Consider the following 15,484-nt stretch of genomic DNA (forward strand, 5'->3'; position numbering starts at 1 on the left):
TCGCGCCTGCAGGCTAGGAAAAATGACAGGTTGGGAAGACCGAGAGAGGGAGCGCTACGAGTGCCACGTAGTCGGAAGCCTGTTATCTCAGGCCCGGGCCCGCAGCTGTCTGGTGCCAAGTGGCCCGCAGGCGTGTGTGGCTCTGCATGACTGTTGGAGAAGATTTAAAGAATTAGTGCTGGCGTGAAAGTAAGTACCTACCCTGCTTTTTGAGCACTAAATACAGATGAACAGGTGCAAAGCAGCAATGGGAAATGTAAATAACACAATGACTAGTTGTTTACTTGGGAAAAGTGCTCACTGGATATAGTGTATTACTTACCCTAGCAACAACTCTAACACAGGTTTTCTTGTTGCCTTTACTTTGACAGGTATGGAAACTGGTATAACAGAAGAAAGTCGCTTATTCTAAATTGAAACTAGTAACAAGTCAGTTCACTGTTCTAACGGTTATAGCGTTAGGCTTGAACCCAGGGCCTTCCCAGGTCAGGCAAGAACAGCACCAGTGGAAGGCCACCATGTGGATGGACTGTCCTGCCGTCTTACCACTAATCTCCTTCAGCCCAGGCTGTGCGGCATACAGTCACCTTCAGGTTGTCCTTAAATACCAAATTAAATTCATAGACTTGGAGTACTTTATCAAGATCATCTTTAATTTTGTTTTTATTTTTGAGACAGTATATCCCTGTGTAGCCCTGACTGACCTGGACCTTGCTTTGTAGACCAGATTGGGCCTGCACTCAAAGATCTGCCTAACTCTGCTGGGATTAAAGGCCTGTGCCACGGTGGTCAGCTATCTTTACTTTCTTGGAACACTCCTGTTAGGAGAAAATCCAGGGACTGGAGGAATGACTCTGTGATTAAAAGCACTGGCTGCTCTTCCAGAAGACCCAGGTTAGATTCCTAGCACTCACATGGTGGTTCCAACCTAACTCCAGTTCCAGGGGACCTGGTCCCTTTTCTGTCCTACAAGGGAACCAGGCACACACATGGTGCACAGATACACATTCAGGCAAAACATTAAAAATTAAGAAAATCTTTTAAAAATCCATACATGCTTTAAAAAATCCATACACATTAAAATTTTTGGTGGCAGTGCACACCTTTAATCCCAGCACTTGGGAGACAGAGGCAGGCAGATTTCTGTGAGTATATATCTAGCCTGGTCTATGGAGAGAGTTCCAGGACATCCAGGGCTACACAAAAAAAAAAACCCATGTGGAAAAAACAATAACAACAAAAATTAAAAATCCATACACATTAAAAGGAAGTGTAAAAATGTTACGTTAGCAACGTAAGGCTTTTTTTTTTCTTTTCAATTTTTAAATTCCTATTAGAACTACTTGTGTTTCTCAGACATGGGCACAAACTTTGGTAATCCTGGTGAGAAGTGGGCAGAAGGAAGGAAAAGAGAGCAGAGGCCAGAGTGTTTATGGGGAGATGCTGGTAGGTGGCAAGCAGATGAAACACAAACGGGGTTTGGGCTGCAGGGTTTCTAATTTCTTTGGAGTTAAAAAAAGCTGGCTGGCAGGAAGAAGTAAACAGCTTTCAATCTAACTTTAGCCCTGTGTGAGCAGATAGCAAATAAAACACAGACTATAAGAAAGCATTTGTCTGGGGATGTGGCTCATTTGGTAGAGTGCTTGCCTACATACACGAAGTCCTGGATCAGTCCCTAACACCAGGGTCTGACAGCACATGCCTATAACCCAGCACTCTGAAGGTGGAGGCCTCAGCTATACGGAAAGTTAAGGACAGCCTGGGATAAATGAGATCTTGTCTGGAAATGAAGAAAGGAAGGAAAGGTTTTGCCAGGTAATGGTGGCATACGCCTTTAACCCCCGCCACTTGGGAGGCAGAAGCAGGCAGATGTCCAAGTTCAAGACCAGCCTGGTCTACGGAGTGGGTTCCAAGAAAGCCAGGGCTACATAGAAAAGCCTTGTCTTGAAAAAAAAAAAAAAAAAAAAAGTTTCTCTTCATAATCAGGCTTGCATCCCCTTATAACAATTTGATAGGTTCATCTTTGAACAATTATGTGTTCTATCTTTCTCTTTTACAAAAGAGAAAGAGCACTCGCTCTTAGTTCTACTAAGATTATCAGCTCTTCTTGCCCGTCAACCCTCACCCTAGGCTTTAAACATCACTGGCTAAGCTGGGTGTGGTTGTGTGTGCCTTATGCCCAGCACTCTGGCAGAGGAGGAACACAGGCAGACAGATCTCTATGTGTCTGAGCTCCAGGCCAGCCTGGTTTACAAAGCAAACTCCGGGACAGCCAGGGCTGTTACACAGAGAAACTATCTATTAAAAAAAAAAAAGAAAACCAAAACAATTAAGATCTGGAGAGGACAGAAACTCCACAAGGAGAGCAACAGAACCAAAAAATATGAGCACAGGGGTCTTTCCTGAGACTGATATTCCAACCAAGGACTATGCATGGAGATAACCTAAGACCCCTGCACAGATGTAGCCCATGGCAGTTCAGTATCCAAGTGGGTTCCATTGGTAATAGGAACAGGGACTGTCTCTGACATGAACTGTTTGGCCTGCTCTTTAATTAACTCCCCCTGAGGGGGAAGCAGCATTACCAGGCCACAGAGGAAGACAATGCAGCCACTCCTGATGAGACTTAATTGACTAGGATCAGAAGGAAGGAAAAGAAGTCCTCCCCTATCAGTGGACTTGGGGAGGAGCATGCATGCAGAGGGTGGAGGAAGGGAGGGATTGGGATGGGAGGAGGGAGAGAGGGAACCACAGGGGCAGGGATACAAAGTGAGTAAAGTGTAATTAATAAAGAAAAAATAAAACAAAACAAAAAGGTAAACATTACCTACTGATGAGATGGCTCAACAGATGCAGCTGCCTACAGCTAAATCTAAGCAAACAACTTTGATCATATATATTCGAACATCTAGCATTCACTTCCTTCAAGTCGGGCTTTAATATTTCTATGGTATTCTTTGGCATACTATCCCTCACTTCATTTTCATTTTGGGTGTATTTATGGTTAAATATTTATTATAAAATACTGAATCTTTTTTTTTTTGGTTACTCAATGTACACCACCCTTTCTGTATGCATACGTAGGTGTCAGGAGCAGAGGTTGATGCTGAATGACTTCAGTCTGTTTTTCTGAGACTAGGTCTATCTCTGAACTGGCTCATGAGTCCAGGCTGGCCAGTGAGCTTCAGGGAACTGCCTCTCTCCCACACTCACCCAGCGTTAGGGTTGCAAATGAACCACGCTTGGGCTTTTTATAAGAGGATCTGAATGTAGGTCCTCAAGCTTTACCAACTAAGCCACCTCCCCAACTCAGTTTTGGAGTATGTTTTGTTTTACACATTTTTCATCCATCAGGCTTCCTGGAAACTAATTTTCAATCAGTGGCTATCACTGCATGAGTGCTCACATGCTAACGTGTTTGTTAGCTATATATTTGAAGGACGCTTTGGCTAGAGGTCCAATTCCGTATGAAGCCTCTCCCAGAATATGGTAAATTCTGATTTCACTGGCCCTGTCTCCTTGAAGCAGACTGCAGGAAACTCCCTAGCGTGTACTCCAGCTTTTTCAAACCAATGTTTCTAAATGTGCTTCCTCTTTTGAACTAGGCAACATGAGGGGGTCTAATGAAGAGTGCTGCTGCCTACTGCTGAGGCGCAGGTGAGGCGCTCCTTCACCTTCTGCAGGGCGGGCCCAGGCATAGGAACGGCATCTTCAAGGCACAGGGGAAGAACGCCTTAAATGCAACGGTAGTTGGCTAGTTTTATTTTACACACTACTCACCAGCCTTCCTGCGATTCTGTAAGCTATTTTTCAGGACCTCTACTTATGTCAGTAAATTCTTACTACTTTCAAGCCAAGCCAGACCCCTGCCCCTAACCATAAAGTTAAAAAGAAGGAATAGTTTTTGTGACCTAAAGATTTTATGAAATTCAAACTTTAATGTTTGAAATAAAGTTTCACCAGAACACACAGTCATTTGTTTATGTATTATCTGAATGTCTGCTAGACATCTGATATAAAACTTAAGAAATACAAATAAAAATATGACAAGTCAAAAGTATAAATATTGTTTATGCTGTTTAGATAAAATAATGGAAACTATTTTTAGCCTTCTGGATAAATTATATGTACATTTTTTTCTGTTATAGAAGTTGTATCATTTTCAGAACTTTTATTTTAAGTTAAGATGATTTTAAACTATTTAAAACCACAGGAGACTGACTTGGTAAAGTCTTTTATGTAGTTTGAAGCTGGTAAATCTTTGGTCCTTTTTTCAAGAGGTAACCCTGGTCATTCAGTGATCCAATGAAGTTTTCAAAATCAGCAACCTAAAAGCAAGCAGTAAAAGTCAGTCAGTAATATGCCAAATATGACTTTTACATCAATATCTAAACAGACATATACCTAACAAGTTTCCCTGCCAAGTAAAATAGCATGTGCTTCCTACAGCACTCCAATAAACAAAGAATCCTTTGTCTTAGCTAAAGACCCAACTTAGACTGGCTTTTGAAGTTGCAGTCTTACATCTAAACTACTCATGTTTAAAGCTCAATTACAAGTTTCCACCAGAACTCCAAAGTAGGAGCAGCAGGTGGGATTACATCTATTCAACAAATGAGAAATCATAGTCATCTTGACTAGCCACAGGACAGTCCAGAATAGTCAGAGCCCAAGAGTTGCTCAAACAAACAAACAAACAAACAAAATCTCCCCTAACACCTTTGAGAAGAGTTAACAAAGAATCTTAAAATTATAAAGTGATTTTATTCATGGACATGGTTGTGCTCGCCCTTTACTCCTGGCACTCAGGAGGCAGAGGTAGAGGCAGGTGGATCTCGGAGTTCAAGGCCAGCCTGGTCTGCAAAATTCCAGGACAGCCAGGGCTGCACAAAGAAACCAGCTAGAAAAATAAACAAACAAAATAAGTGGTTTTGTTCTATTAATGAAAACCCTCTGATACAAAATATGACCTGTTAAGTATTTACATCATCATACCTGAATGTTTAGTTCTTTGGCAATCTGACGAAGTTGATGAAATTGAAATATATTATTGTAAGTTCTTTCAGCAATGCTGTTGAGAGCAGATATGAATCTTTTTGCTGTTGACCGGTTGCTCATTCCAGAGCCGTGCTGGGATCGTTCAAAGTCCAGGTTCCCAAATTCATCTGAGTAAGTTCCTAGCATGCTTAAAGATGGAGAAGAAAGGATTATTTCATGTGATATGGCTACAGAAATTTTTAGGCTGGGCTTCCAAGTCATAACAGATGTTTGGGAGTGGCTGTGAGACTTATTTAGCTACTCTGAAACTCATTATAATATAGATTGACATAATATTTTGAACACAATTACTGTTTAAAACAAAAACAAAACTTGTGGCAGTACATGCCTACAATCCCAGCCCTCAGAAACTAAGGCATAAGATCTTCCTTGAGTTTCAAGACAGACTGAAATACTTTAACACATACCAAGGCTGGTCAGGGCTATGGAGGGACAGTCTATCTCAAAATACCAAAACAAAATTGTAAACATGAAATGTAAAAATGTACAGTTGAAAACCAGTATTATAAACACTAAAGTCAGGGCTGGAGAGATGGCTCAGAGGTTAAGAACACTGGTTGTTCTTCTAAGGGTCCTGGGTTCAATTCCCAGCAACCACATGGTGGCTTACAACCATCTATAATGAGGTCTGGTGCCCTCTGCTGGCCTGCAGGCATACATGCAGGCAGACTGCTGTACAAACAAACAAACAGCAAAGTCATTCTTTCTGATTTATAAAACTAAAATTTCCCAACATGATATTTTAGGCCTTCCTAGATAAAGGTGTGTTATTTCCTACCACAGCATCTGCAAAGAAAAGATGTTTCAAAGTACTCTGAAGGGCTGGAGAACGTGGCTAGGATCACACGCTGCTCTTGCAGGGGACCAAGGTTTTAAAGCACCCACATAGCAGCTTATTAGCACCTGTAATTCCATGGGATTCTGTTGGTATAATGTTCTTGTGGAATGTATACACCTTACCCTTGTTCCTTCACAGGTTGATTTCTCTCCCCCACTATCTGGTTTCAATCTGGACACTGCATTGTGATGCATCACCTGTCTCAGGTTTGTACAAAAATGCCACCATTTGTTTTCTGTATTGTCAATGAAACAACCAGCCAATGCTAAGCAATGGAGAGAATAGGGTGGGACATCCTGGTCTGGAAGGAAGGAGAAAGAAGCAGGTGGGAGGAGTCATAAAGGAGAGATGAGCAGGAGAGGACTTGGAACCACCAGGAGAGATGAACCAGACCTGAGATATGTCTAAAAGCAAGATAACGTGGAAAATTGGAATGGAAGGAAACTATGCAGGCTTGGAGGTTTAGGATGGCGTAACTATTGCCCAGCATTGTACTCTAGTTAATTAAACAAATCCTAGTCTCTGTGTGGTGATTTGGGTATACAGCTGGTTTAGGAATAACTACTGTTTAACTAAAAGATAAATCAACAGTAAATATTAATACTCAACAACAGGATTCCATTCTCTACTCTGCCCTCTTGAGGGCACTGTGCATGTGGTGCACAGAGATATGCACAGGAAAAACACCCATGCCAACTTTAAAATCTTAGAAATAAATACTCTGGTAATAAACTCAGTTGGTGCTGACTGACAGTGGTGACCATTAGACACTAACCATACTTCTCTTCTGTCTCATTTTACAGACTCACCAAAAAAGTGAAATAAGCATTTGACAGTTTGGACTGGAGCCTGCAAACACCATCACAGATGAAATTAACTGTAATCCAGCTCTACTGCTGATTCCCACCTGTACAATGGGACATAAAATCCCAATTTTTTTACTCAGGAATTATCAAATATGTATTGGTAACCAGTTAGAAAGAGCAGGGTAGTGAACAAAACAAATGTAATCACTGTTCTTAAGGAGTCCTTTGGAATGATCTTGACAGGTATGATCTGTCCCTTGAGTAGATAAGAAACTGTACAGACAGAACTGTGCACAAAGGAAGACAGGAGCACCTGACGGTCTACCCATTCCCTGACGCTACCTTCAGGCTTAATCCACCTGCACTGTGAAATAAATTGATGTCCCTTTATTGCCAGAAATGCTTTGAGTTACTGACAGATAGTAATTACACTTGCTTACCACAGGCATTCTCCAGCAACCTCATGCCTGTTACAGATGAAGACAGCTTTGGCAGTAAGGATGAATGACTTCCAAATGTTACACTTTCAATGAGTGACACTTGGGATTTTAATCACGCTACATTGTTTCCATTTGAAAAACAGGTATTTGAGCCATATGACCTACTCACCTGAAGTGGAGGAGCGCACAGCAACCTAATCTCAGCAGGTGGCTCTATTCTTCTTTCTATAATATTTTCAAGTTTGTAAGAATACTCACACAAACTGCTTACTAAATAAAAACATTTGCTTTTCAAAAAATGTGCAAGTATGTACGTGCTAATTCAGATGAGCTATGTCAGGGTTCAGATTTTTCTTGCTCAGGCTTCTGCTTCCCGCTTCAGAGTGTAATTTTACAGGTGTAACACCACATTAGTGGTGGTTTCAATGAAACAGAAGCAGTAGGGACTGGAGAGGGCAAACTTTTTTAGAGTGTACATTAGAATTAATAAAGGACATTTAATACCACATGCCAGCCAGTATTCCAGGCTCTGGAAAAGCAGTGGTGAGTGAGATGAGGTCCTTGCTCTCATAGCCTAGGGAAGTATGGTAAGTCGAAGAGATCTGAGCCTGATGTGGTTAGCCAGCTCCCCATCTCTCATCATGCTAGGTGATCCTAACCACTGAGAATCCAACTATTCTCTCCCCTTGTTGCTGACCCAATTAGAGAGGTTCTCCTTCCACAGACTGCCTATAGAAGCAGGAAACAAGCTGCAGATCGTTGCTCAAGCCTTAGGGGACAGCAGGGTGCCCTTCTACCCATAAGCAGAGGGAAGGAGCCAGGGATGGACCAGAACTATCCTAAGCAAAGCGAGGTGAGTCTCCAACTGGGAAAGGGAGAAAATGATCATCAGCTCCATGCTCCCAACCAATGAGAAGGACAGCACCGAGTGCGGGACCCTAAACCTTTGTACTTCAGTTTACAGTACGAGTCAGAGAAAGAGATCTCTGCAGTCTCTTCTTCACACGGGTAAATCTGGCACAGATGACAGTGTGCACCAGCACTGGCACACCATTACTGTGTATACACATGCCACACACACAAGCGTGAAGTCAGAGGGCAACTTGTAGAGTTGGTTCCTTCCACATTTATACTGTTGCCAGGAATCAAGTCATCCGATTTGTATGCCAAGTACTTTTCTGCACTGAGCCACCTTGTGGCCTCTGGTGTAACTTGCCATGGCAGCCTCAAGTTGGACTGTAGAACTCTTGTTCTTCAACTATATAGAACTGTTACTCGGGGTCAGGGAGGAACTGGCAAAGCACCCTGATTCACATGAAGCAAACTCAGGATCTATACAATCTACCTTTGAAGACATAAAAACACCAAAAGGAAGGACGGAAAGAAGAAAGGAGATAGGGAGAAAGGACAAGGGGGAGGGGAGGAAGATGGGGGAGGGAGGTGAGAAAGAAAAAGAGAAAGGAAAAAAAAACAGAATCCTACCACAATTAAGGGGCCAGGAGGTACAGGTGTTGCCAAGTTTGACATTAGTTCAATCCCTGGGACCCATGCAGAGGAGGGAAAGACCTGACTTCCCGACGTTGCCCCCATGCAAAATACGAAGTACTAAGCTTACCTATGTTTCATAATTTCAATGATGTCTTCAGCATCTTCTTCAGTTGCCTCCTCTCTCAATTCCAACCTTGCCCGTGCCTACAAAAGAAAACAACGATTTTTAGATAAGAGAAATACTTTCGCCATGTGTGCCAGTGCTTGTATTTAAACCTAGTCATCGCATAAGGAGGGCTGGGGCGTGCATGTGATTAAAATACACTGTATACGTGGTGCAATTCTTAAAGAAGAGAGAAAGGTTTTAAAAATCAGAAAAGTGTACAAATAGCTGGACAGCTGAAATTGACTTTTACCTACTAATATGTTTTCTGAGTGTTCCATCAGGAGATTTGGCTATGAAAATGTGTTTTTTCCTTGCCTTTTACTTTCAGGAAATCAGATTATTTGAAGTAAAGTAACAGATGACTCAATCATTTTAAAATCAAAAGAACCTTAACATCCAGCAGAGCTAACTTTAACTACAGCAGTACTGGAGCATAGGCAGTGTGACAAACAGTACTGTTCGGAGAAAGGCTGCCTCCGCCTGTCACATAATCAAGTCACAGACAAGACTCACATAGTCCACATTCCCATAGGCCAAGGTCTCTAGGTAACCTAACCACTTTTCAGACACTTCAGGAAAGTACAGTGTCATTAAAAAAACTATTGCGTGGCACAACTGGTCCTATGCCTAGAAAAAAATCTGTACCTTTAATATATTACAAAAGTGACTAAATCCTCCAAAAAACCTTTTATTCACCCATTTTTAATGTCTGCTAGATGACAGTAAAACTGATTAAAGGAGAAATCAAGTGTAGTACATACAAGTGCACGCGCACACACATACATACATACATACACACACACACACGCACACACACAACACACACACACCTATGCACCCTCTCACAGTACTGGAGACTGAACCTAGGGCCTTTCACATGCTGAGCAAGCACTGAAGAACACTGAAACTCTTTGTTGCTTTTTACTTTGAGACCGGTCTCACACAAAGTAGCGAGTCTGGCCTTGGACTCTCACTCTGAAGTCCAGGCAGGCCTTCAATTTGCAATTTTCCTGCCTCAGCATCCTGAGTACCTGAGCTTACAGGCTTGTGTTATCAGGCTAAGCTCCTCTCTTCCCCCAGCCACAACAGCATGAATGTAAGGGACGCAAACCTCTGTCAGCCGGATCAAAGACTCCAGCTGCCGGGTGGTGATGGGTGAGCTGCCCGTGCGCTGGCTCTGTTTGCGGAGCTCCAGGTAGAAGTCCTGAAGCACCTGAGCAGCTTCTGTGGATATCCTTGGGTGGACATACTGCCTTGCATAACCAACATACTTCCTCAACAGCTGGTGTGGAATCGGATCTATCTTTTCTCCAGGAGCCACCTGAGAGGTTGAAAAAAATGGATAACAAATACTAGCTTGTTTAAGTAAAAAGTTCCAAAGCCTCTCCAAATAAACCAAATACTATGGTTATAGTTCCAATCACCTTAGATCAACAGTTCTTACCCTCCTAATGCTGCAACCCTTTAATACAGTTCCTCATGTTGTTGTGACCCACCCCAACCATAAATTTATTTTGATGCTACTTCATAACTGTAATTTTGCTAATGTTATTAATTGTAATGTAAATATCTGATATGCAACCCCCAAAGGAGTTGTGGCCCACAGGCTGAAATCTGCTGCCTTAGATGATTCCAAAGTACCATATAAACGTCTAGGTATGGGGAGGAAGGCGAATTCTATTGGGAGGGAGTGCTGAGGTTTAAATCCAGAGCCCTGTGCATGCTAAGCTCATTATAGCACTATGACTTACTTGCAGCCCCATCACACACTGAACTTGCACATTTAAGTAGCTGAGACTCAGTGATTAAGGAACATGTATACCTTTAGTATTACCTTTAGTCTTTCTGATAATGGTTTCTCAGAAACCACTTCAAGTACAGAAGTATTTGAATCTTGACTGAGCGCACGAGCTACTGTGGCACTGCTAACTGCTCTCTGCTTCCCAGCTCTTATTGCAATCACATGTTCAGAGAGCAAGTGGTCATGCTGTTCATTTGGCGTATCTAACAAGATAAAGACCAAATCGAATCTGGACAGCAGGGCACTCCCCATCCTAGGAGCAGGAAAGAAAGAAGAAGCAATGTTCGGAATCAAAACAGAAAACCTAAGAGCTGTTTATTTGTTTACCAGTTCTCCCCTGCAGAACTTCTAAAACCTAGCTTTAGGTTAAAGAAATAAGCATTCAGTACAGCCACGTGTTCCAGCTCTTCACACATGCAGGACAGCTGCTGTACGTACTCAATGCCTGGTAGCTGTGGGTGTGGTCGTTCTCACCCACCACGGCCACTAAGCTACATGCTGTCACTGGCACTGTTTTCTCAAGATTTAAGCACATTTCTGTACATATACTGGAGACTATCCATTCATACACATGAATGGGGCTATCCATTCATACACTCAATTATCTTTTCCTTACTGACTCATAGAATACAGATTTGAAGAGACTTACTTTAAATTCTCAGAAACTGTTTTGGCTTTATTGTAGTGTCCTCCAACTGGATTTGCAGCAGCAATAATGGAAGTTCTTGCAGGGAGGCTGCAAACCACACCCGCCTTAGCAAGGCTAATACTCTGCTGTTCCATGGCTTCTAACAAGGCTTGATGCTGGTTCCCCATTTTATCAAATTCATCTATTCCACAAATGCCTACAAACACAGTAGAAAAATAGACAAAAATGTCTTTCTCTGGCAGAAGTTACTATACAATCATTATTTCCATTTGTTTCTACAATTTGAAATTACCAAATGTCAATGAGAACTGCCATTTGTTTTTTACAGCAAATGATACATGTGTCTTGTTACTAAGCTTGTGGCCTTATCTCTTCACCACTTTCCGTGGGTAACACACTATGTGGTAGCTCCATAAATGAAGATATGCAAGTCTTAAACTACATCAAGACTTAACCACTTCGGTAAGATACAAACATGCAAGAAATGTACTTCCCAAACCACGTACGATGCTCGGGATTGCTGAGCAGTGGTGGCGCACACCCTTAGTCCCAGTGCTCAGGAAGAAGCACCTGGCTCTCAGAGTTCGAGGCCAGCTTGTACTATAGAGGGGCTTCCAGGACAACTGGCACTACACAAAGAAACCCTGACCTGAAAAAAATAATAACAATATGCAGGATTATATAGTAGCTTTCACAAATACGGAATGAAAATGCTCAAGAAAAGACACTCTTTGAGCTGAGTCTCTGGGCAGACGGTAGGCAGCCTGATCCGGGTGGCTCCACAGTCAGAAGACTCAAACAAGGCTCAGGAACTCAGGAACAGGAAGTACTGATGGCACATGCAGAACTCAAAGCGCTACCACCAAAGGCTTTTTGAGTACCAGGAATGTCACTCCTAAAGCACAAGTAACTGGGGATCCCACTTCTCCACCCGTTACGGGAGTCTGTGGAGGACTTTTCCATGGCTGACCCCACCTGGACTCTATGGCCACGTAATCCCTGCCAGCTACGCATACAAAAGAAGTAGCTGCTCCTTAGCTTGTCTACACCTCAAGACCTACAGATGTATTTTTGTGGTGCTACTTCTAAATTCCTACATCACGAAACCAATTACTCTGTATGTTGCATTTACTTTTTTTTATCTCTACAACTGCCGGAAGATTAGTTACTTAGAACTTTGCTCTTTTCTTTTGTATTCATTGACGCTATTGCAAGCCCTTACTCTATCCTCTCATTTGGCAGGGTCAGTTTTGTAAACTGCTCAATTTTGTTTGTTTTTGTTGTTGTTTATTTTTTGAGTCAGGGTTTCTCTGTAGCCCTGGATGTCCTGGAATTAGCTCTATAGACCAGGCTGGCCTTGAACTCAGAGATCTGTCTGCCTCTGCCTCCCAAGTGCTGGGATTAAAGGTAGGCGCCACTCTGCCTGGTAATCAACAATTTTTTATCTAGTATCCTTATCCCATTTTGTTTCATTAAATTCATGTTCTCATTAAACATTTCATGGGGAATTTTCGTTTGTTGCTTGGATTTCAGTTTTTCTCAGAGAACTTTTACTGGCTTGCTTTTTTTTTTTTTTTTTTTTTGGTCTGGTACCTGTAGAGACCAAAAGAGGGCTCAGCCCTCCTGGACCTGCAGCTTAGGTTTTCATGTGCATGCTGTGAGCTGAACCTGGGTCATCTGGAAGAGCAGCAAATGTTAAGTGCTGAGCCATCCCTGACCCACAGTTATAAAGCACAAACTTGAAACAAGCAGCAATCCTCAACTCTCTTGCCTGTTTTAATAGAAATGTTAAGTCACAAAATTTAATATGTAAACTTTTTCTGGCTATTTCAACAGATGCTGAAGAAAAATACTATTTTTTAAAGCTTTATATTTTGTTTCTGTTGTACTTGTAAAATCCCTTCTACCCATCTTAATAGTGCTGTTTAGTCTCATAATGTTTATTTTTTTTAAATATAGTGAGCCATGGCACTGACTTACTGTTTCACACCTTAAATTCCATTAGCTGTTTATATAGCTAAACCTCTACCACCTCCAACTTCTAATGAATACAGCCTGGCAGTCTGGCAGTTAGTATCCTCACCTGCATTATTCCCTTCACCTGCTAGCTCAGGAAAAGCATTGCTCCTTCCGACGAACACCAGGTGAACGTCTGTTTTAGTGGAGATTTGCTGATTGTACACCAGTGCTATGTTCCAGACATGCAGAACAACACCAAAAAAGATAAAATCTCCTTGCCCTTGGGAAGCTTACATTATATCTGGCCCACAAGAGACAGACAATTGAAAAGGTCATGATAATCGCTATGGAAAGAAAAGGTAGCCAGCTAAGGAGAACAGATTCTGCCACTGAAAAAGGTTGAGGTGAAGTTAACTACAGTAAACCATTTAAAGTTACAGCTCTAAACCCATGGGGCAAACCTAGAGCTAATGATGGCATCCATCTTCTCTTCTGTTTCAAGGTAACTAGAACTATTTTATGCTAAGTAACGGTAATGCTCTCAACAAGTACTCACTCGGCAAGGTACACACATATACACTAGGCCACGGGAACGAGGTCGTCCACAGAAATTGTCCAATCTGACTCCATAAGGAACTTACCATAAAACTTCAAAACAAATGATCACAAATGTGACAGGAGTTATGAAGGAAGGGGGTATCAGGAGTCATTCTGTTAACGGACCTCATTAGGCAGGTGGTCTTTTGCATGGTCTGTACCATGAAGCACCCCAAAACTGCTTCCAACTTCTGATACCCCTGTCATTTGTGCATTGCTGCATCTCTCTAAAGTCTGGCACAGTGTGAACCATCATTTTCTGTGAATTAACCCACTCTGATTGAACAAACTTCCTACGGGATCTTATTGAAGATGTGCTGCTGTTCAGATTGAATTAATTCTTGATTATGGAATTCCTGATTTGATTCAAACAATTTTAAAAGTTAAATTGTTTTTGAATTTCTTAAACAATTTTAGAAAGTTTATGGCTGCAATATATAAACCCTCCAGATGCCTCACTAGGAAACAGGCTTAAGGCAGATTTGTAGACTCATATAGCCTTCACTCATGAATCCTGGTATACACCATAAATATAGGTGCATTGGCTTAAACTTCCCATGGACCTAAATTATAATGGGGCTACCAAGCAATGTCTAAGTACAAACCCTAATGTCAAAATATATACAAACTGTTCTGTTGTAACTCCTTATGCCTTGTCACCTTATGGCATTATATACTGTCATTTTAAATTTACTTTGTTTCTTGGAATGAAGGAAAGATAAAATTATTGGCCTGAACTCATAATGAACTAAGAGATAGCTGGAAAATGTGTAGCCAGGTCAGTCCTAATTGAAAAGACATATGCTCTTGTAACTTTTGGACCCTGTTACCTGTAGGCCTTGTCAAACTTTGTCACTCTGAACTCACTATGAACTTATGTAATGGATACACACATAGGAAATATTTAGTTTTAAAACATGTAACCTATTGTATTTTAGAACTCATCTGTTCTTGTGATTAATTGCCTTTTTGACTATGAGGTAATTTCTTTTCTGAGAGCTTTGTCTCAGAGACATAAAGCTATGACAATACAATAAAGTAGGCAGAACCCAGATGGTAGAAGCCCAGTGGTAGAAGCCTGCTGGAATTCATTTCATCCATGAGTTGTAAATATGTATATAAATGTGTATTTACATGTAAATATGTCCATCTCTCCGTTTTTTGTATATGTTACATGAGTGTATGTCAATTGTGTGTATGTAAGGAGCTCCTCTTGTATTGTTCATTGAATGTGTGTATGAATATGTACATGTCTATATGACTGTTTGTCTATATATACACGTATGGGCTGACACTATGGAAGTGGCAGCCTAAACTTGCGGCAGTTTCTGCAGAGGAGCTGCTAGCTAAAATCAACATCATCTCATATGTAAGCTTGTGGGAATTAGTTGAAGTTAAAGTTTTTAGTTTCATCCACCCTTTCCCTTGAGAGTGTATACATGAATGGTCTTTGCTTACTCTCTCTCCTCTTTCCTTTTCTTACTGATTTACAAGTAAGTTAGCAGATTCAGGATCTATCAGCCTAAGATAAGCAGGAAAAGTTCACTTTAGCTTGCGGAGGCCTCCACAGTGGACTGCTCATATGCAGAAGCTAATCTTAGATCAAAGAACCCTTTTTCAACCCCCTTGCAATTTTGGCTAAAAGCTGCTTTTTACAGTCCTGGTTTTAGGAGAAATGTTTA

At 41.6% G+C, this 15,484-nt stretch overlaps 1 protein-coding gene and 1 long non-coding RNA gene across 5 annotated transcripts in view; one reads left to right on the top strand and one right to left on the bottom strand.

Moving 5' to 3' along the window:
- The first annotated feature begins 51 nt into the window (after nt 1–51).
- LOC110557119 (uncharacterized) lies at nt 52–7,441 on the top strand. Its single transcript, XR_002476934.2, has 5 exons — nt 52–189; nt 3,606–3,746; nt 5,058–5,169; nt 6,035–6,102; nt 6,700–7,441. It is a non-coding gene; the product is annotated as an uncharacterized LOC110557119 (long non-coding RNA).
- The window catches only part of Mcm8 (minichromosome maintenance 8 homologous recombination repair factor), a 29,711-nt gene continuing 18,280 nt past the window's right edge, over nt 4,054–15,484 (bottom strand). For all 4 annotated transcript variants that reach the window (XM_021651234.2, XM_060371519.1, XM_060371520.1 and 1 more), the window contains 6 exons: nt 11,247–11,442; nt 10,631–10,850; nt 9,908–10,117; nt 8,758–8,834; nt 4,996–5,185; nt 4,054–4,328 (listed from right to left, as the gene is read on the bottom strand). In XM_021651234.2, coding sequence (XP_021506909.1) covers nt 4,236–4,328; nt 4,996–5,185; nt 8,758–8,834; nt 9,908–10,117; nt 10,631–10,850; nt 11,247–11,442 — 986 coding nt within the window. In that variant the 3' untranslated portion in view covers nt 4,054–4,235. The remainder of the gene's footprint in view (nt 4,329–4,995; nt 5,186–8,757; nt 8,835–9,907; nt 10,118–10,630; nt 10,851–11,246; nt 11,443–15,484) is intronic.

The sequence above is a fragment of the Meriones unguiculatus genome, chromosome 18 (assembly GCF_030254825.1).
Source record: "Meriones unguiculatus strain TT.TT164.6M chromosome 18, Bangor_MerUng_6.1, whole genome shotgun sequence".
Classification (NCBI taxonomy): Eukaryota; Metazoa; Chordata; class Mammalia; order Rodentia; family Muridae; genus Meriones; species Meriones unguiculatus.